Here is a 22,438-nt window from a genome sequence, read left to right as displayed (position 1 = left end):
TTTAGTCTCTTAAAATATCAGACAGTTTGACCTTGTTACTTTATGACCCGGAAAGGTTATGTCAGGTTTAAAAAATGTCATTTTGAAGGGCCACATTTTGGTACAACCTCCCAAAAATATAATATTTGTAAATTAATAATTAATACATAAAATTTGAATTATTCATGAAATGTGTTAAATGCTTCTGAAAGAATATTTGTTGTATCTATGAAACACTATAACATCTGAAGACTTTTTATTATTACTAATTTCACTGCCTAAAGAATACAAGTTAAAGGGATACTCCACCCCAAAAATGAAAATTTTATATATATAATCACTTTACCCCCATGTCGTTCCAAACCCGTAAAAGCTTCGTTCATCTTCGGAACACAATTTAAGATATTTTGGGTGAAAACCGGGAGGCTTGTGACTGTCCCACTGACTGGGTTTCATCCAAAATATCTTAAATTGTATTCAGAAGACGAACAAAGCTTTTGACATGGTGATTAATGACAACATTTTCATTTTGGGGTGGAGTAACCCTTTCATTTTTTCTTAAACATCTGGCAGTGTGGCCTATATGAATGATTTATTAATCACACTGAACCGAATGGAGTTATAATATTGTAAAAATTATTTGGTATAATTCAAATACTACTTTTTTTTTTTAATAGTTTGAATAATTGTTTTTGTGTTTTAATTTTAACTAGTTTTTATCTAGCTGTGTTTATTTTAGTAGCTCTTTTTATGTGCCTAATTTAAAAAAAAATCTGTTTTATTGTATTTATTAAAATAAGTTCAACTAAATTAAAATGAGTAATGTAGCCTAGGCAACTAGCTGAAATAAAACAATTATTGCAAGTAAAAAAAAATTATTGCACAAAATTTGGCAGCTCTTATTTCTGTTGTTTTAATAAACTTCAATTTATTTTAAACCCCTTTATTGTTCATTGTTGACAATTTTAGCATTGTGTTGGGTCACCATTTGATGACCTAAAGAAAAGCCAGTTGAGAACTGCTGCTCTATATTTAGTTTGTATTTTGTTATGCTGTGAATTTGAATGCACTATGCCTACTGGGATCCGACTACGCCACATGCTGCAGACAGAAATAGAGATGTTCTAATCCTTCATGACACATTTTTTCAGTTTGAAGCAAGAAAATGGCAGCTCTCCCTTTCCCCAGTACACTTTTTGAATATTTTATTTTTCTCCATCTCAGTCTATAAGCTGCCCCCACTATCTCTCTCTGTCTGTCTAATTATCTGGTTTGTAGTGTTTCAAGCGATCATGAAAAGTCCTCTGAGCATCTGTATAAAGCACACACACCTACCTTTGTTATGCTGGCTGTGTTTCAGAAATCTTTATGCTGACACACGTGCACACTGAAGTATTCCAGTGTGCATCTGATGTTTGATTTCTAATTTCTGTCCAACCCCAGACGATGAGAAGAAACTGGTGGAAGAAGTGTTCAACAATGCCACAGACTGCCTGTCTGATGAAGACAAAAAGCTACCCCAGGTAGACATCTGTGTTTTGTACAATGCTGTATTAAGTGGTCTATGTCGATGATAAAATAAGTTTACTAATATTTATAAATAAGTTACCAACATAAGCTGATAACCTGTTAGCCTGAATGTTATTGAATGGTGAGTACTTCAACAAAAAATTGGTAGTGCAATGCTCAAATTTACATTAAGGTCTGTTTCTCGCTCTCAGGCCATCCAAGATGTGGATGAGTTTGTTTTATCATGGGAACAGTTTTGGAGAAATGTAGCATTACATCACTTTCTCACCAATGGATGCTCTGCAGTGAATGGGTGCCGTCAGAATGAGAGTCCAAACAGCTGATAAAAACGTCACTACTCCAGTCATTAGGATGTTTTTAACTTCAGACCATTGATTCTATGAGTACTCTATCCATAATATTGCTTTCTCCAGTGAAAAAGTCGTCTCGTCTGAATCAGGAGAGAAATATGCACGATCAAGCACCGTCTACAAGTGAAAACAGTTCAAAAGTCCAGTTCTAAACAAATGTTAATGGATGTTTGTCATTGTTTAAAGTTAAAAAGCCTTAATGATTGGTGTGGATTATTGCAAGGTTTTTATCAGCTGTTTGGACTCCAGATTTCTCTAAACAAACTCATCTACATATTGGATGGACTAATTTGTGAATGCTTTTCCTGCATATTTGTATTTTGTGTATCATATGTGCCATACATGACATTTTATATTTAGTTGTTTACAATCATTCCATCAATGTTTTTAAGATGAGCCAACTTGAACAGCCTGTGCTTTCCTTTAGAAACCTTATGCATTAATAACATCAAGATTTGCCAATAATTTAACATTTTCCTTTTTTTTCTTATTCTGAAAAAACATGGTAAAATCTTTTTAACAGCAGCACAGGGACATTGTGAAATGCAAGTCCTTGTCCAATGGGATGCACTCTTAAGAATTAAAATGTTACCACATTTTTGGGTGACTTTTTTTTAATTAAATGGTAGTAAATTACACCAAACTCAGAATTGCCAATAAATCTATTTTCATCTTATTGACTACCCTAAAATGTTTCCCACAATGACCACGTTAAGGTTTTAAGATGCTAAAGTCTCCCATTATTAACATCCAGTTCTCTTTTTTTTTGTTTTTAAGTAAGTTTTTCTATTTTTGCAAAATATTCACTTAATCTTGTAAGCTGTTGCTTTGGTAATTGAAGGCCTGCCACACAAACCACAGTAAAGTGGGGCAGTACGTGTTAAACTTGTTTGAGGTGACTGGGTGTTTTTGCAAATCCCAAAAAGGTTTCAAGAGGCTTGTAAAATTTTCCACTCTCTCTTCGGGTCCTCCTGTTACTCCTACACCATATTTCCTCCACTTCTACATCTCAACAATGCTGTCATCCATTTACAAATTGCAGGACAGCAGTATTTGGCTTGTACTCGTGTAGTAGAGGTGCTGATCTCAGATCAGATGGTCTTCATGGACGCTGCTCTGTCAGTGTGAAGATAAACTATCCTCCATCAGAACGCCTGAGTGATTACAGAACTAGTTCAAATATGCTGTTTGTGTAAATGTTGCCTTTATGAGGAACGGACCATCCTTCAACTTGACCCTTGTCTGTTTGTTCTCAATGACACATTTCTGCGAACTTATTCTGAGCTTCTTATGCTACTGACCCAGATTTGCCTTTGCGGAAATTTTCACTTTCCTGACACAGAAATGATAGATTTTAATTTATTCTGTTGTTTTGGAAAAATATTATACAATTTATGAAAACTATTGTTTAAATAACATTACTTTTTGAATGAGAGAAAAAATATAGTTCATATGTCATAATTAATAACATTATATTAATATCAATAGTAATTATAAATACATTATTATTATTATTATTATTATAGCAAGATATATGCAGTTGAAATAGAACCACATAACGTTAACTATTATACAACTATACCAGGGGTCTCCAACTCTGCTCCTGGAGAGCTACCGTCCTACAGATTTCAGCGCCAGCCCCAATCAAACACACCTGAACCAGCTAATCAGGGTCTTCAAGGCTACTTGTTAATTTCAGACAGGTGTGTTGGAGCAGGGTTGGAACTGAAATCTGCAGGATGGTAGCTCTCCAGGAGCAGGGTTGGAGGTATACATTCATAAACCAATTGTTTTAATGGGAATTCTTTTAGGGACCCTGTCCCTGGGGGCATCCTCGCGTTTAGATCCGTTACTTTTTTTAAGGCTTACTTTCTTACAAAATAAAAAACAAAATTATCTGGTACAGTATTAGAGATCGACCGATATATCGATTTACCGATATTTTTCCCGATATTTAAGCATTTTTCCATAATCGAATATCGGTTTTGTAATATCGGATTCCCCGATAAACGTTTTCAGAATTGCGCGCAGGATCGCAATTGCAGCTCATCTGAGGGGAGACGAGACAGCAACGGAGTGCAGGTACTTGATTTGCTGTAGTTAGTAAACTATTTAATATTACAGGCATTAATGCACAAATTAGATGTATTACATAAATGCCTGATATAGTTTAAATGCAACTTGGCTCTAAGAAATATGATAAATAAGATACTCTGTCAAGCCCTGTCCCTATAAAGATAGGCTATAACTTTGCCTGAAATAACACAGCCATGAATTAGCACATGGTGGAAATAAAAGCGCTGAATTTAATTCTCTCTGTGGTCTATTAGTCTCGTGAAGTCGGAGTCACATAGATAATCCGTCAAGTCCTCTCCCAATAAAGACGTAACTTTGCATGAATTAAATAATACAGCCATGAATGATTGCATGTTGGAAAGAAAAGCATTGAATGTAATTCTCTCTCTGTTGTCTATATGCTCATCATTAGTCTCGTGAAGCCACTTTCATATTGCAGTTCACTCAGCGGGTTGATGCTCAAGAAATGCTCAGCACGGCCACCGCATGTAACTTTTAACAAGATTCACTTTTTTGAAGCACCCTAAATCGTATTAACACTTACTATATAACCATTATTTCGTTTATAAACATCTAAATTAATACAACTCTATGGAAATTAATTATTTATTATCTCCGCGATCGATCGCAGTTTGAGTAGCCTATAGTTCTGTGTAAAGGCATAGATAAACCGCGCTGTCAGCAGCATAGTTTAGAGCATGCCAGTTGAGAAATGCAATAAAATACAATGCTTGTTATATTCCAATATTCCAGAGAATATTATTCCGTGAATGAACATTATCCAGTGAATTATTCTTCACTCTTTATCCTATTAAACAGCTTATAAACCTACTAAAACTGTAGTTAAAAATGAAGTTGATATGACTCCTTTCCTTTATTTTCTCCATTTGAAAACATTAGACTTTCTATGTTCATTTTGCTTACTGCTAATATTAGTGTTGCTGCTAAAGCTTTTTATAAATAAAATGTTTTTTATTGTTGTAATACGAAGATTAAATTGAACATGACAGGGCTCTAGACTGCGACCAAAATGGTAATTGTTTGCGAGTTAAAATTTGACGTGGTCGCATTTGTACGAGTGCCAGGTCTGCGCTACTCCAAAGCGTCTGCTTCATACAGCGCGCGCTGCCAGCCGCAGCACATTATAGCAGGAGTCAGATTTCACTGATCACGTGAAGAGAGGTGCTTTCAGCCGAGCGCTTAGTGGGTAGAGCCTGGTTTATACCCGCCGCGTCAGCACGAGCGTGAAGGTGCGCGTCGCGGATGGAGCGCAACGGATGGATTTGTTTTCAAACTAAAGTAAAAGACCGCTTCTTAAACCAGAGAAGGTGAACGTGGTGGTATTCTTGTAGAAAAAACTCCTGTCAGCTACAGCCAGTTTAGTTTTACTTTTCTTTTTGTTTTCGTTTTGAGAAGCTTGTTATCTTTGCTGTTTACCTCAGGTTATGCTATGGAGGCTTTCCTTAATTAAAAAAAAATATATATTAATATTTATTTGCTTCCTCAGAGTTTGCTAAACATTCTGTAATATACTAGGTATATAGTACAGCATGTGGTGTGTCCTATGCCATGCCTCGTCTTATTCGTTTTTGTTGATAAATGTTATGTAAGAGTTTGTCATTGTCAACGTACTGTTTTATTGTTGTTGCGCTTTTTAATTAAGAATAACAATGAATCCATCTTTTGTTTTAGTCTTAAAAAGTTAAAGGTGTATAGATATAAGCAAAACAGACAATGATCTTTTCTTGTAAAATGTGACACCAAGATCGCAAATTTGAAAGTAAAAAGCGCACGAAAAAAGGAATTCCTGTTCACAAAATTTAAATCACAAATAATACCGATGAAAAAGAACGAGTTGAATGTTGAAAACTTTCGTTACCATATAACTATAAACTATGATAAAAGTTCATCAGCATGCATTGATTAATCAAATGTTGTAGCAAAAACAAATTGCAACCAAATTATGTGCTCGTGCGCAAAAGTGAGATCAGTGGGAAGAATGAGTCTAGAGCCCTGCATGAAAGACTGCTAATTCTCAAAACATTTTTTGTTAAAATGACTGAAAGGAGGAAAAACCAAAGTGAAGTATGGACTTACTTCACGCAGTCATTTATTTACTTTATAACAGTAAATAAATATCGGTTCTGCATATCGGTTATCGGGCACATAGACATGCAAATAATTGGTATCGGTATCGGTTATAAAAAATCAATATCGGTCGATCACTATACAGTATTTTAGACTCTGGATGTAATAATGACTAAATATGCATTGTTTTGGGGATAATTCACCCAAAAAAAATTAAATTGTCATTCTTGTGTAGAACACAAAAGGAGAAATGTAGTAGAATGTCCAAGATGCTGTTTTCCACACATTTTCCAAAACACAGCTGTGAATTACCATTCACTCTCATCGTGTAAGGGTGAGTAGACAGAGACAGACTTTTCATTTTTAGGTGACCCGTTCCTTGAAAAGGTTGCACTTTTTGTTCATGCCTTGAAAAATTCAGGTCTTGGTGTTAATAGGGCTTTAAGCTGGTCTTGATTAGCTACACTATGCTAATCTGACTGAGCTGTGAACACCGTAATAATGTGACCTGGAAGAGTCCTGAAGCTGTGTGTGTTTAATTGGGATTGTTTCTCAACAGGTGGAGCATGTTCTGCCGTTGCTGAAGAGAGGGATTGGAATTCATCATGGCGGCCTCCTCCCGATCCTGAAAGAGACCATTGAGATCCTGTTCTCTGAGGGGCTGATAAAGGTGAGATCCTTCAAGCAACCCTAAAACGACTGGAGGCATATTTGTGTAATGGTGGATAAACCCATTGAGTCATTCATAATTGACAACCTTTTTCAAGTTTTGTTTTGTTGATTGATGTTGGTTTTGTTTCCCTTGATATTGTTTGGTTTGCTATTTGTTTTTTAACATTCACTTTTGTTTGTTTTTTGTTTTATTTGATTGTTTTTGTTTAGTTCTTTTATTTACACTCTTGTTTTTCCTGTATGAAATTCTCTCATGGAACACAAATAAGAATTTTTGACATGACAAAATGACACTGAAAACCAATAAATATAGTCCATACAAGTCATGATCTTTATTCCAAATCTATTGACATCATATGGTAGCTTTGTGCAATGAACATGAAAATAAAGTCATTATTTACTCTGTAGAAACTCCAAGAAAATGCCATTTTAATGTTATTTGATGGCAAATATCAGTAGGGTCTTGCCTGTTTTGTATCCAGACATCATTGACATCAAAGTTATATAAGTTAATTAATTTGTATATTCAATCCAGTGAATTGTGTGTTCCTCACACAAAATGATTGCATGACTTCAGATATCCATTGCATCAACTAATATTACTTATGTATGCATGTGTGTGTGTTTAATTCGATTGGTTGAGTTTGCAGCAAAAATAACATCATTATATTCATTTACTGAGATAAAAGATTTAGGTCATACTGTACACCCAAGAGCAGCCAGGTCATTCTTCAAAGTTTTTGTTTCATGGAAGAAAAAGTCATATAGGTTTGAACTTGAGCCAAAAGGTTTAGGCTTTTGGGTGAACTGCCGCTTTAAGACACCTCACTAGTATCTATGCCAAAGTTTTCATCATTTTCAACATCTTTCTCTCTGTCGTTCTTTAGGCCTTGTTTGCTACAGAAACATTTGCCATGGGAATCAACATGCCTGCGAGAACTGTGCTCTTCACCAGTGCGCGCAAATTTGATGGCAAAGACTTCCGCTGGGTAAATCGCAAACATTATCCTCTGTCCTGCTTCTCATAGTAATCGCTAATCAAATTTCCTAATCTGTTTCTTTGCCTCCACGTCCATCGTTGCATAGAGAGGACACAGGGTCAAACAACAGTGCCGTCCAAGCTGCCACGTATTGTTTGCGTGAGTGTGAGGCAATGACTCAAGCTGTTGTGAATAAAAGAGGCCCTTGGCTTTTATACTCCGGCAGAGAGCGAGTGAGCGATGGAAGCTGCCATCTAAAACGTTTTGTAAGGAACATCTGGTATCCATGAGTCTGCCAGAAAATGCACACTCAAGGTTTTGGCTAAGCGATCGCAGGCACTGAACCCCTCTCTTGGATGTTTAGCAGTGAATAGAAGATAAAACTGATCTGGAGTCAGCGGCGGGTTGCTGTAATATAGCGGAGGAACGTTAGGAGGGGTTATCAGGCAAAAACAATATTTGCCAAACGAATGGGCTGATATGTTACATTGTTTGAGTCTGGTGCCAGATTGTGATTTATCAGAGCCGTACCAGTAAGGAACTTTCAGATGGAAACCTTATCGTTTGGGTAACTGCAGATGTTTCCTCAGAGCAAAATCTATTAACAACCACATCTTGCGGTGATTTTACCACCATTATGCACGTCAACTTCCTGATAAATGGAAAACATGAAAATCAACAGAGAAATTTCTAAGTTGGCATATACAATGATGTTCAAAAGTTTAGGGTCAGCAAGATTTAAAAAAGAAAAGTTAACACTTTAGTATAGGGACCAATGCTCATTATTAACTAGTTGCTTATTAACATGCCTATTATTAACATATAGGCCGTTTATTAGTACTTCAGCGCACATTCTGCATGACCATATTCTACATCCCTAATCCTACCCAATACCTAAACTTAGCAACTACCTTACCAACTATATTAATAAGCAGCAAATTAGGAGTTTGAGACAAAAGTCCTAATTAATGGCTTGCGAATAGCTAGAATTGGACCTTAAAATAAATCGTGACCAGAAAGAATGTTTGAAATTGATCAGAAGTGTCAGTAAAGACATTTGTAATGTTTCCAATAACTTCGAATGTATGCCGAGTCAATAAAAGGGTGTCACAGTTTTCACAAAAATATTAAGCAGCACAACTGTTCTCAACATTGATAATAATAAGAAATGTCTCCAAGAATGATTAGACTGTTTTCTGAAGGATCATGGGACACTGAAGATTATATTATATTTATAGGATTATATTTCACCATTACTGTTTTACTGTATTTTTGATCAGATAAATGCAGTCAAGAGACATCTTTCAGAAACATTTTAAAGTGATTTGACATCCATTTAACAAGAAATTAAAATTGACTCCGTTTACTTTCTTAAAATACCTATTCCTGGTTTTATTGTGAACAATTCATCAATTTTGGTCCCTGGTAATTTTACAGTTTCATAGCCATATATTTAATTAACTACTAGATTTCTGTAATCTATAACTACACATAAAATAGAACAAAACAGAGTAACTAACCAATAACAAAAAGAAAAAAAAGTTTTTTATATAATTTAATGAATGTGTTGCACCATACTTTTGGGATTCTTTTTTTTACAGTTGGTTTATTGTAAATAAAATGTTACTATAAACTGCATATATTACCTTGTTCCGTATAATTTGATAGATTTTTGTAGTAGATCTTTATTTACCATAAAATTGTGTACTATGCAAAATCTGTTTATGGTAACTTTAACCAGTTAAGATGTGTTTGCTGTTTTTTTACGTTCTTTGTCTACTAAAACTATATATATTTTTTTTGCAGTGCTCATTTTATTGCTTTTTGTATGTTTTTTGTTCCCAAATGCTGCAGTAAAGTGAAACTCTTTACTTTTTTTTTTTTTCCAACCCTTCAGATCACCTCCGGAGAGTATATCCAGATGTCAGGACGTGCTGGCAGAAGAGGAATGGACGAGAGGGGAATAGTCATTTTCATGGTGGATGAGAAGATGAGCCCTGCGGTGGGCAAACAGTTACTGAAGGTAACGCTCCAAATCGAACATGATGACTGATTTAGGTTTTGGGTGAACTGTTCCTTTAAGCAGTTCTCCACACGTTTTGTTCAGGAGACGACCAACACACTGATGCAAAAGCTCTCTGATCCTAAACCCCTTATAAACCCCTGCTAAGCTTTGGTACCCTCTGTAAGGGGCCGTCCCATTCATTAATACACTTTAACATGAAGTCCATAAGCGCTCTCGGCCTCACACACATGCCTGCCAGGATTCGTCCCTGTGGACTCCCAATCCCCCCTCTGAAGCATCCCATCTCTGCTTGGGGTCCATAACAGTATTGCTCAATGCCTTCCTGACTGAATTTGAATTGTATTTCATCATGGTTCTGCTGTAACGTTTCCAAGAGAATACTAGGAAAGCCATGTCATTAATCGACTGGCACATCTGTAGTGCCTTCTCAGTTTTCTCCTGTAAGTCATGCTCTTTGTTGCAAAACCTGTTGATTAATAGAAGGAGCTCTGTGATTTTATAACTCTTCGTGTGGTCTGTAGATTTTAGACAGTTTAAAAAAAGTCTTCCGTGGTTGATTGTTGTTCTATTTTTGAGAGATGTTTGTCATGCACAAGCTTTTTATTTTTTTAACATTGTAATTATCAAGAGAGTATAAGGTATAAAGAAGAGATTACAGTGGGTGATTATCAGTGTTGCCAAGTCTGCAGTTTTCCTACAGAATTTCACGGGATATCACTTTAACACTCTTGCCGTGGGTTTTTTTGTCTGCGGGTTGAAGCAACCATAATAACATGATTTCTACGAAATTTACCAGAGGAACCGCACCAAAAAGTGTGTATTTTACCCCACGGAATGCTAGTTGTTTTAGAGATTGCTCTAGTTTTGAGTAGCATTTGGGCGGGCTTTGCTGTGAAAACCTGGCAACCCTGGTGATTACTGAACATTCACAATATGTTTGATTTTGCTGCTACTGTATTATCAAATATGAAGATAAAATATTGCAATTGTTTTAGTGAGCTTTTAATTTGGCCATTAAGACATTTTAATAGCAGTAATGTTTTAATAGCATCTGATACGTTACTGTTAAAACTGTTTCTGTGAATCTGTTCAAACTGTTAAATTCTGATTCACCTATTCATTTGTGTCTTTACTTGAAGTGATGTTTTTTATTGATTTATTTCTTCAATTAAACATTTTGAATCTATTTTAAAACAGTGGCTGTTTAGGTGAAATTATGAATTCTCTGAGGGGAAAAAACAATTTATAAGCCACCAACAAATATGTAAATGTAAAGCTACATTTAACCATTTGCCAATATTTGGTATCTCCCAGCCCTATTGTTACAGAAAACGTTTTACCTCGTCTTACTCGCACCATATGGGTGTCAGTGGATTGTATTGTATTCATGTCACATTCATGATTTATTCAGTAGCGTCTTTTATTCTCGTAGGGTTCGGCGGATCCTCTGAACAGTGCGTTCCACCTGACCTACAACATGGTGCTCAATCTACTGCGTGTGGAGGAGATCAACCCAGAGTACATGCTGGAGAAATCCTTCTACCAGTTCCAGCACTATAGAGCCGTGCCTGGTGTTGTAGAGAGTAAGAACTATTATGATTGAAAGGAATGTTTCCCATAGTTAAAATTCTGTAATTGTTTATTCACCATTATGTTATTATCTGTGGAAAAGAGCAGCAGGAGCATTCATCAAAATATTTTCTTTTGTGTTTCATAGAAAAGCCTGTTGGTTGTGGGTTTAGAACAACTCAACAGTTAAAATTGGGTTGAAACTGGCTTTGCTTGCACATATAATCAGTAATTGGGTTGTCACAGCTTTCAGAACTACTTGAGTGTTTTTTTTATCATTCCTATCTTAATTTCTGTTTCTGTGATTCCCACAGAGATGAAAAAGCTGGAGGAGGAGTATAATGCAATTCAAATCCCTAATGAAGAGAGTGTGGTGACCTACTACAAGATCCGTCAGCAGCTGGCCAAACTGGGCAAAGAAATTGAGGAATTTATTCACAAACCTAGATACTGCCTGCCCTTCCTGCAGCCGGGCAGACTGGTCAGGGTAAATATCCAGCTGCTTTTTCTGTTTACACAAATACAGTTAATGTTTCATCCAATTCAAACTAACAACTTTTGTTCGGAAGGTGTAGCCATCCCAGACTTGGTTTTCTTGGTTTGTTGAGACACTAATAATGCTAAACACACTTTGGTTTTTCATATCCAGGTGAAAAAAGAAGATCTGGAATTCGGTTGGGGTTTAGTCGTCAATTTTCACAAGAAGACAAATGTCAAGGTATCACTATATGCTCTTTTGTGCTTAATGTGTCCAACTCAAATCTATTACATACAAGGGGTCATATATTTTGAGGAATCAAATTGTACTTCCTCTTATAAGATAGATGTTTATATATAAACATTGTGACTTGCAGAACCCAAAACATCCAAGTAAAAAAAAAAAAAAACTAGGCTGCAAAAATGACTCATTCTGAACCTCTGCAGGTTTCTGACATCAGTCATGGTGACATGAATACATCAACGCTTGGTTCTTAATTTGCCAGCAGCAAACAAACCCCTGAAGTATTTGTAAAGTGGACATTTTGTGGAAAAACTGGATTATGACTGTTTTTGGTGGAGAAAAAAATAAATGTAATGTCTGTGTTGTTGTAGGTTGGAGTTGGGGATGCTGACCCGTTATTTGTGGTGGAGGTTCTGCTCCACTGCAGCAAAGACAGCGTAAAGAACGCAGCCACGGAAGCAGCCAAACCAGCAGGCCCAGGAGAAAAGGGCGAGATGCAGGTGGGAGTGTGATTCTGGGAATTTGATAGCGAACATGACCCAGAAATGCCACACCAGCCGAGATTTTATGTAGAAATATGGCTTACCTCTACCATGTACAGGAATCCACCAAAACAGACTGAGAAGAGAGGCCAGAGCTATAAAATATGCAACCCGAACTTAAAGGGTTAGTTCACCCAAAAATGAAAATTAGCCTGTGCTTTACTCACCCTCAAACCATCCTAGGTGTGTGTGACTTGCTTCTTTCAGACGAATCCAATCAGAGTTATATGAAAAATTGTCCTGACCCAGTGGGGTAAGCGGGTGCTTTTTGTCAACAGTCCAGAAAACGTGAAATAAAGTGCGCGCATCCGTAATAAAACGTGCCTCACACAGCTTTATTTCAAAAATAAAGGTCTCTTGTTGCAAATCCATGCGTTTTTGTAAGAAAAATATCCATATTTCAAACGTAATATACTTTTTTTTCCTCACTTCCGCTGACTGGTTCCAGCGGATGACGTCGGCGTTGGGTGATTAGTGATGCATGTGGAGAACAAAACCAAACGCTGGTCATGAGTTAGAAGCACAAAACAAGGATTTGTAAAGGAAAATGTAAGAGGATTTCGATATAAGCCAAGAGGAGACTGGTTTTCCTTTGCTAAAGTAAGGAAACTTTGCTTCCTTTGCTCCTGTAAGCAAACTCGCGAGACTAGCACATCTCAGAGGAGTGCACGCGATGCATACGTCCTACGTCATCCTCCCGGAACGACTTCTGCATACAGTCAGCGGAAGTGAGAGAAAAGTGTTTATTACGTTTGAAATATGTATATTTTTCTTACAAAAGCGCATGGATTCGCTACAGGAGACCTTTATTCACCCCCTCGGAGCCATGTGAGGCATGTCTTATTACGGATGCGCGCACTTTATTTCACATCTTCTGGACTGTTGACAAAAAGCACCCGCTTACCCCATTGAAAGGCTTGGAGGGGCCAGGACAATTTTTAATATAACTCTGATTGGATTCGTCTGAAAGTAGAAAGTCGTATACACCTAGGATGCTTTGAGGGTGAGTAAAACACAGGCTAATTTTAATTTTTGGGTGAACTAACCCTTTAAATAGGAAAGGGGGAAAGGGAAGTGGTGTGTGGCCAAGTATGGTGACCCATACTCAGAATTTGTGCTCTGCATTTAACCCTTCCAAGTGTACACACAGTAGTGAACATACACCCGGAGCAGTGTATGTAAATGACATCCTTTTTATGTTTCATTTGTGTTTTACTACAACGTCCAGTATTAACTTTGTGCCACACATACCAGTGATGTTTTAAGAAAATCTAATGCCCATGAAACCTTGTTTTGCAAAATTGGATATGAGAAGTTTTTAATATGTAATTCAGTGTTAAACGGTAAATAATGTTATTTTAGTATTATGTATTATAGTAATTATTAATGTTTTGTGAAATAGCATTAATTTTTATATTTTCAACTTTAGTAATTTTGTACTAATGTCTTTTCTGTATAGCTTTGTTTTTATTTCAGTTTTTGTAATGCTATGAAATATACATGTAATGTACTTCAAATGTTAATTTTTTCCAAGTTTTTCATTTAATATTACTTTATTTCAGCTTTATTTAAAATACCTTTTTTTTTTTTTACTAACAACCCGAAATCAATATTAAATTGATTTTTAATCATGTTGACAACTTCAGTTTAATCCAAATTCAGCAGACTGACCCTGTTTTGTGGAATATGGAGATTTTGATGTCAATTGCCTGGAGCTCAAAATGCTGGTGCTTATTGCATTTTTACAGCATAATCTACTAGAGAAACTTGTCTGTGTCGCAAAGCATAAAAATCACAAAGCACTTTGTTACAACCGTGATTGCAGTGTTTTTGTCATTGTTTTCCTTTTTTGACCTCTTTCCTCAAACGTTAAGCAATTTAGCTGGAACTCCAGAGGTTTGAGGCTGGATGGCTTTAGCTGATGGCTGTTGTTTTTCTTCCCCATCTCCGTGGGCTTGTAAACTCTGCTTTATGTCGACGCCGGTCCTGCTGAATGTGTTTAGATTGACCCTCCAGCTTCTCGCTGTGGTTTTGGTCATATATGGCCATGGTGTTAAGTTCTTCATGCCAGAGGCAGCCAAAAAAGCTTCGTCCAATCAGAACTGTTTGTTTGTCGTTCAGGTTGTTCCTGTGATTCTTCATCTCATCACCTCCATTAGCTCTGTGCGCCTCTACATCCCCAAAGACCTGCGGCCATATGACAACCGACAGAGCATGCTCAAATCCATACAGGTCAGCACATGCGCACACACACACACACACACACACACAATGGATAGATTTGTAATGACATACTATTCGTGCTATTTAAAAAAAATAAAAAAAATAATAATTATAATCTTCTTAGAATTACTCGAGTCAATTAAAAATGTGATCATCTCCCCAATATCTATCTTCACATCCTGGCTATTAGTGCTGATAATCAGAAGATATCAACAAACATCGAAGTTCAGTGATCTCCACTGAGATATCCTGCTTGAATGTGTATTACAGCCAGTAATACACCTACTTAGTGATGAACTCTAATACGTCCAAACATCTTGACTATATTTTTTGCGATTGTGGCTGCTGAATAAATGTAATTACACAAGCTCTGTGCCACAATATAAAGTTGTTTTAATTGAAAAACAAGAATTATAATTTGCAGTTAATGGAATTAATATTATGAATTTCATTGTTTTAGCTTTTGAGTTTTACTAGTTTTAATAATGTAATGTTTATTATTTAATAAGTCAGGAGTTGACATTCTCTTCATTTGTGCTCATAATGCAATATGACAGTGCTTCTCAAAGTCCGGACTCCGGTCCGGATCCGGACCCGGAGGGAATTCAATCCGGACCCGCTTCTATTTCATATTTCAAGAACACTAATTATATTTCCTACTTTGATAAACGCACGTTAAACTTGTAAATCATTTGTTTATTTATTCTTATTTTTTTATGTCTTTTGGAGAAGGTCCGAAATTGCAGGCGAGATATTGAAACTTTTCCTTCATGGCATTTGTTGTCATCATGACATCCAGTGAGCGTATGACGTTTGACGTAATCGGGCGACATAGACCGCTAATATTTTAATTTTTTTGTTTTGTTTTGCTATCACTTATATTATGGCAATTTGTCTTATAGTAGTGCCCAGTGTATACATTTATTTGTGGCGGCTTGTCACAATATCAAAACTGACCGCTACAAATAGATTTTACAAAAGGCTTATACTTCGTTGAATAAACTGAGCACTGCGCGTTTCAAAAATAAAATGCTGCGCGGGTGTTTTTATATGAATGTATCTTTTAAAAGAACCGTCCGTTTTCTTCAGAAAAGCTTTGATGTCAATTTTCATTTGGTCTTTCCTGTAATGGCTGATAAAGTAGGCTTATTTGATTACAGTCGTTACCGGGGAAACAGCTATATATCACGCTCCAACAGCGCCTCCTGCTGGCAGAGAATCAACTTGCATTTGCTAGTCTGCGGGAAACACTGGTGTCTGTCAGCAAACATAAACAAAAAAGCATGCTTCAGAACTGTTTTGAGAAGGTGCTTAAGTTTTGAGCCATGTATTATTACTATGAATTAGGCTACTACTACTATTATTACTATCTTGTGCCCTGCAATAACCATTTACGCAAACTCTCTTTTGATATAAAGGGAAAAAAAGAGAAAATCGGCCCAAAAAATCAGCATCATATATCGGCCATATGCTGCCCTGATTTCTAAATATCGGCATTGGCCAGAGAAAAAACATTATAAGGCGACTTCTACTGCTGACACTTAAATTAATTGTTTTGCCACTTTTGCACTTGTTATTAAAGTATTTTGAATGCAAAGGGAACGTTTTTTTTTTTAAATTAGTGTTTATTTGTTATATGTTATGTATGTTTATTAAAAACACGTTTTGTAATAACCAATTGTTCCGGACCTTTGACACTGATGAAAATTCAGATTTGGACCTTTGAATGTAGACTTTGAGAACCCCTGCAATATGCAATAATTCTGATGACATTTCTCGAATGACATTCCTGATCAGTATTGTGATTTAATAATCATGATTATGTTGCTCAAAATTCTAGTTTAACTGTTATGCAGTATGACTAAAATATGAGTAAGTTTTCATTGACTGAAACTAGACAAAGATTTCCAGACGTATTAGTCCATCAAAACATGTCTAAACCAAAAAAAAAGCTTAGACAAGTCTTACAAGTTAGTTGTTTTTTTTACTGAACATGTCTTGTTTTCTAATAAATCAAACTTTAGAGTTTATGCTTAAAATAAGATCAAATATCTGTCAGTGGGGTATGAGAACTTTTCTAAGATTTTTCTAAGCCTGTTGGCAGATACCACTGGAAATCTATTGGAAATAGTTTTTTATCCTTTTTTTAATTTGACTAAATGTGCCTTCATTAGCAACGCTTAAGATTATTTCTTATGTTATGTTAACTTGTCTTTAAATTATAGTCTTAAGTTTCTAAATTTGCCTTCATAAACCTGCGGAAGCCTTTTAAGAAATAGCTAACAAATGAACTTCACGTGATGCTGTCGCATACTACTACTGTCCTCACATACTACTACTGTCCTCACATACTACTACTGTCCTCACATACTACTACTGTCCTCACATACTACTACTGTCCTCACATACTACTACTGTCCTCACATACTACTACTGTCCTCACATACTACTACTGTCCTCACATACTACACTACAAAAAATTAAGACACATCTGTGCTGTTTTTTCAATGCAGAGCGTAACAAATTGTTTAATCTTGTAATCTTTTTCGGTTGGTCTTTATTTTACAATATGTGTACTTACATGTACGTACAGTGTATCTACCAAAGGAAGTACTGGTAATATAAGGTAAACACATGGGGTAGGGATCGGTTTAGGGGTAGGTTCAGGATAAACACCTAGTTTTTACCTAGTTATTGTAATTGCTATAATAACAACCTAGTATTTACATGAGTAACAGGACTGTAAAATAAAGGGCTACCTCTTTTTCTGTTGGACCATCTCAACTGATCCTCTAATGGAGGGTGTTGAATGATGGTGATTTTATAATAATTTCAAAGGTTTTAAAGATAAAGCACATGACTGCTTATGTTTGTGTTTTCCAGGAGGTGCAGAAACGTTTCCCAGATGGCATTCCTCTGCTAGATCCCATAGACGACATGGGTATCAAGGATCCAGCGCTGAAGAAGGTCATTCAGAAGGTGGAGGCGTTCGAGCACAGGATGTACTCACACCCCCTGCACAGCGACCCCAAGCTGGAGGCCATTTACACTCTGTGTGAGAAGAAAGCGCTGGTGAGTGCACTGTAGGATGAGTGAATGTGCAGAAGTCACGGTGGGATTGATATAAATGTTGTTTCTTTTCATAGATTCAACCTTTTTCTGGTCAGCGCAGGAGTCGCAAATGTAATTTAAAATATGGCTCTATTGTTTAAGGCGCACCAGAAAGGGTGGGTGTCATTTCCTGCGGCTGAAATTTTGCCGGTCCACCAGAACTAAACAAAAGCGGGAAACTGACATTAGTGCAGGGTGAATAGGTGCTCAGATTGGATCACAAACAGTCATACGGACCCATAATCGCTCACGTTGTGCAACGGCATTAAAGGGATAAGTGTTTTTGTTTTAATGGGTTCACTAGAGGAGTTGTGCATGGGTTACATTTGTTGTTGGGTTTGCATGTTATGGAAGGAGATGGTCAGATGCATTATGGGGACTTAGGATATCCCTAAAAAACAGATTAGACCCTTGGTTAAATCAACCCTGTTTTATAAAAAACCTACAGGGAGTAACCCAGAACTAAACATTCATAGCGGCCAAGAAATCCTGAAACTTTCCTAACTAGGGCTAGATTGGCTAGGAAAGTATAAAATGTTCAATTAATTTTTTTAATGTAAATGTTTTTACTTTTTTACTACTAATACTTATTTACTGTATAAATTATGTTGCTTATTATATTTCTGTTGTTTGGATATTTTAAAATAATTTGCTTTATAATGCCTGAATTTATATACTAAATATTTATGATATAATTCAATAATTTCAATTATAATATTTGTCACCTGTTGTAAAACAAAATACATTTGAGTCTCATCTAGGATAGGAAAATATTTTCTGCTTTTTTAAGTGGTACAATTGTTCATTGAGCTCATGCCCTAGTTGTAGGCGCGAATGTATGTAGCATAGCATGTAGACCACAGATTAGCATTAGCAATACACAAAACCGCATGCTTATTGAATGCTGATGTATGTATTGTTGATTGTTGGATGTGGTTTCTGGAGGAGTGAGAGATTCTTGCCCTTTTTACTTGAAAACAGTTCAGCTCTTCTCAGTGTCCTGTTTTCAGTCTGTGTCTGAATCACTTTAGAAGGATCAAAGATAAGACTTAAAGTGGATAATGGCGTTAGAGCCACTCAGACAGTGAGTCTTTTAAGGGGTGAATCAGCTGCTGCATAGCATTCAGCCTTTCTGACTCACTGATATTAGCTATCTGGACCGATTTGGGTTCGTTCTTTTAGTGAACAGTAGCTAATTTAATTTTAGCTAGCTAATTTTCACATAATTTAGTCATCTATGTAATCCTCTCTGTCATTACAGGTCAGTAATGTCATTCTGAATAATATGATTGTCATTAAAGAAATTAAAAATATAGCACACCAATGGTAATAGGATTATAAGTAGTTTAAAGTATATGATTAAAGGCATAGTTCACCCAAAAATGAAAATTCTGTCATTAATTACTCACCTTTCGCTCATTTTCGGAACACAAATTAAGATATTTTGATGAAATCCAAGAGCTTTCTGACCCTGCATAGACAGCAACACAACTGACATGTTCAAGGCCCAGAAAGGTAGTGAGGACATCGTTAAAATATTCCATGTGACATCAGTAGTTCAAATGCAATTTTCTGAAGCTACGAGACTACTTTTTTGTACAAAGAAAACAAAAATAACTTTGTTCAACGATTTCTTCTCTCCCGGGACAGTCCTCTGCCATTATCGCGCGTACCATGATGCATGCGCTACTGCTGCGCATTGTTTTCTGGCAGAGGAACGCACGCGCATGCATCATGGTATTCTCAATAATGGCGGCAGACCATCCCGGAAGAGAAGAAATCGTTGAATAAAGACTTAAAGACTTGTAATAAAGACTTGTTCTTTGCACACAAAAAGTATTCTCATAGCTTCATAAAATTAAGGTTGAACCTCTGATGTCACATGGACTATTTTAACAATGTCTTGACTGTGGTAGTACCCTTGTTGTCTATGGAGGGTCAGAGAGCTCTGGGATTTCATCAAAAATATCTTAATTTGTGTTCCGAAGATGAACGAAGGTCTTACGAGTTTGGAACGACATGAGGGTGAGAAATTAATGACAGAATTTTTAATTTTGGGTGAACTATCCCTTTAATTCACCATTCATAACTTTTGATTTGGAGGCAATGCTGCAGCCAAGTATGTTATTTTCAGTATTGTTTACTAAAACTATTAAAAATCGTTGTCATTATTCGAAATAGTTGAAAAAAATTAGATAAACTTTTTCAATTACTCCTCAAGGCACCATTTATATTTTTATTTTTAAGTTGAATTGCTAAAATTACTAAAACTGAAATAATAATAAAACAAAGCTAAAGTGAAATATTTTTAAAAACAGTCTAGGGCTGTCACTAACAATTATTTTGGTAATCAAGTAAGCAGTTTATTCTGTTGATTTAATCATGTAATCATATAATGTTTTGTGGTAATAAAAATAGACCCAAGCAAACAATAGGCTTAAAATACATATATAATAGCAATGAAGCAATAATAATTTGTTCAAATAAAATATCAAATGCAAGTAATCATGGTTTTGTGCACACTAAACCCACAGTGCATATATTTATTTAATTGAATCGCAGCCTTTGTGAATTCACAATAGCACTATGCTTTATTATGATTTTTAAATGGATTTAATATACCATGCAGCCTTAGAAAATGGTCAAATAATGCTTTTCTTGGATTCTCGTCCGTGGAATGCACCACTTCAGGTATTTTGCCAGTTAATGCATTCAAGGCTGTTTTTTTTTATTATGGAGTACTCCCATTTAATCGAGGAAACCATTAACAAATAGGGGTGGGAGAAAAAATCAATTCTCAGATGCATCGCGATTCTCTCAATGATTCTGAGCTTGGGTATTTCCCCGCATCTGGCACGAGGACTTCATTGCTCTGAGACACGTGCACATTGTTTGACTGTGCGCTTCCACCCACCGTGTTTTACTTTTGATATGCTTTCATTTATACCGTTTGGAATGCAGTACTATTAGACGCACGGATCTCGCGCACTGACAGACTTTCACGTGCGCTTTGTGTTTGTTTGTCCTGAAGCTCGATTGCAGCTGCGGTTAAATGCACTTGCATTTTTGAATGCTTTTATACGAAATTCATGTACACACAGTAAGTTATGTTTTCAGTGCAGGACAAAACATCTGCTATATCAAAATAGATCTGTGCATTAGTGTGAATGCAGCCTGTTAAAGCTGCCACTGTCTATGATCTCATCAGTAATAATCAAACAGCAATAATGCTGAGGAAAAAAGAAAAACCCCTATTGTCTGTAAACTTTCGGATACTTAAAGAACACTTATTTAAAATAAGTAATTGTTTTCAAAAGTAGCCTGCTTGTATAATAAAAGAAATAAAGTAAATTTTTGCACAAAATAAATTTGATATAAAATTTATATGAAACTGTAGCCATGTGCAGTAATATTGAAAACTGAGAATGTGATATTGAGTTGATGTAATCGTAATTGAATCGTGAAACCAAGATTCACACCCCTACTTTTAAGATGACAGTACTGACACGCAGAGATTCCAACTATAAAACAAAAAAGCATAGAAACTCCAATTTCGGTTTAGATGTAAAGATGTATTTGCACAGCAGAAGAATTATTTGGGGAAAAAATGTAGATCAAGAATCGTTTTGGAATCGGATCGTGACTCCCAGGATCGGATCGGATCGTGAAGTGCCTGAAGATTCCCACCCCTATTAACAAACTAATAAAAATGACAAGCACACAAAATTATTGAAATTAATGGAAAACATTGTGAAAATTTAAATGGAAACTGAAAATCTTAAAACAAAAGCTAATTTAAAGTATAAAATGCTACAATTTTATATAAATAATACTAAAATAACTCTGAATACTAATGACAAATGTGTCAAGTGTTTTTGAAATGGAGACCCACTTCCTGTTTGTTGTCATCATCTCCATAAATACCCAACGGAATTGCTGATGTTATACAGTAAAAAGACTAGTTAACTTTTTTTTTCTTTTAATGAAAGAGTTGTAATTTCACATGAATCCACTCTAAATGATCTTGAGTTAAAACCGTATTCTGCAGTCTCCAGAAATACATTGAAAGAAGTTTTTGCCTGTTTTGTGCACTTTAGACAGATCTCCACACTGGCTTAGTATGGTGTTGTGACAGTGTAAAATCAATGCATTAAAACATTATGCTTCAGCCATGTTTTCTATGTGATGCCGTCATTACGTTTGTTGATTTAACCATGCATGTTTACAGATGTCGTTTATTTCTGGAAACCTTTAAGGCTGTACATGAGTGTGCAACAGGTGTGTTGTGACTGTGAGCAGCTACTGTTTTGTTGTTTCTTCCTGGAACATGCGTCTTTGAAATGTATGTTTAGGTAACGTTTCTGTGCTTGTGTGTTTCAGATTGCAGGCGACATTAAAGCGGCGAAGCGCGAGCTAAAGAAAGCACGTACCGTGCTGCAGATGGATGAGCTGAAGTGCAGGAAGCGTGTGCTGCGGCGCCTCGGATTCGCCACTTCCTCTGATGTCATCGAGATGAAAGGCCGTGTTGCTTGTGAGATCAGCAGGTTGGTTACCAAGAAAACAAAAATAAG

The 22,438-nt window shown here is 36.2% G+C and overlaps 1 protein-coding gene across 1 annotated transcript in view; it reads left to right on the top strand.

Moving 5' to 3' along the window:
* The window catches only part of LOC306865525 (exosome RNA helicase MTR4-like), a 37,439-nt gene that overhangs the window by 7,917 nt on the left and 7,084 nt on the right, over positions 1–22,438 (top strand). Inside the window, exons 12-22 of the mRNA XM_079410186.1 lie at positions 1,423–1,502; positions 6,583–6,693; positions 7,583–7,684; positions 9,573–9,698; positions 11,134–11,284; positions 11,585–11,757; positions 11,920–11,988; positions 12,363–12,491; positions 14,655–14,765; positions 17,640–17,828; positions 22,248–22,411. Coding sequence (XP_079266312.1) covers positions 1,423–1,502; positions 6,583–6,693; positions 7,583–7,684; positions 9,573–9,698; positions 11,134–11,284; positions 11,585–11,757; positions 11,920–11,988; positions 12,363–12,491; positions 14,655–14,765; positions 17,640–17,828; positions 22,248–22,411 — 1,405 coding nt within the window. The remainder of the gene's footprint in view (positions 1–1,422; positions 1,503–6,582; positions 6,694–7,582; positions 7,685–9,572; positions 9,699–11,133; positions 11,285–11,584; positions 11,758–11,919; positions 11,989–12,362; positions 12,492–14,654; positions 14,766–17,639; positions 17,829–22,247; positions 22,412–22,438) is intronic.

Source organism: Barbus barbus (genome assembly GCF_936440315.1).
Source record: "Barbus barbus genome assembly, chromosome: 47".
NCBI classification, from domain to species: Eukaryota; Metazoa; Chordata; class Actinopteri; order Cypriniformes; family Cyprinidae; genus Barbus; species Barbus barbus.
Note: the sequence above shows the minus strand (reverse complement) of the source record. Positions and strands in the feature narration are given on the sequence as shown.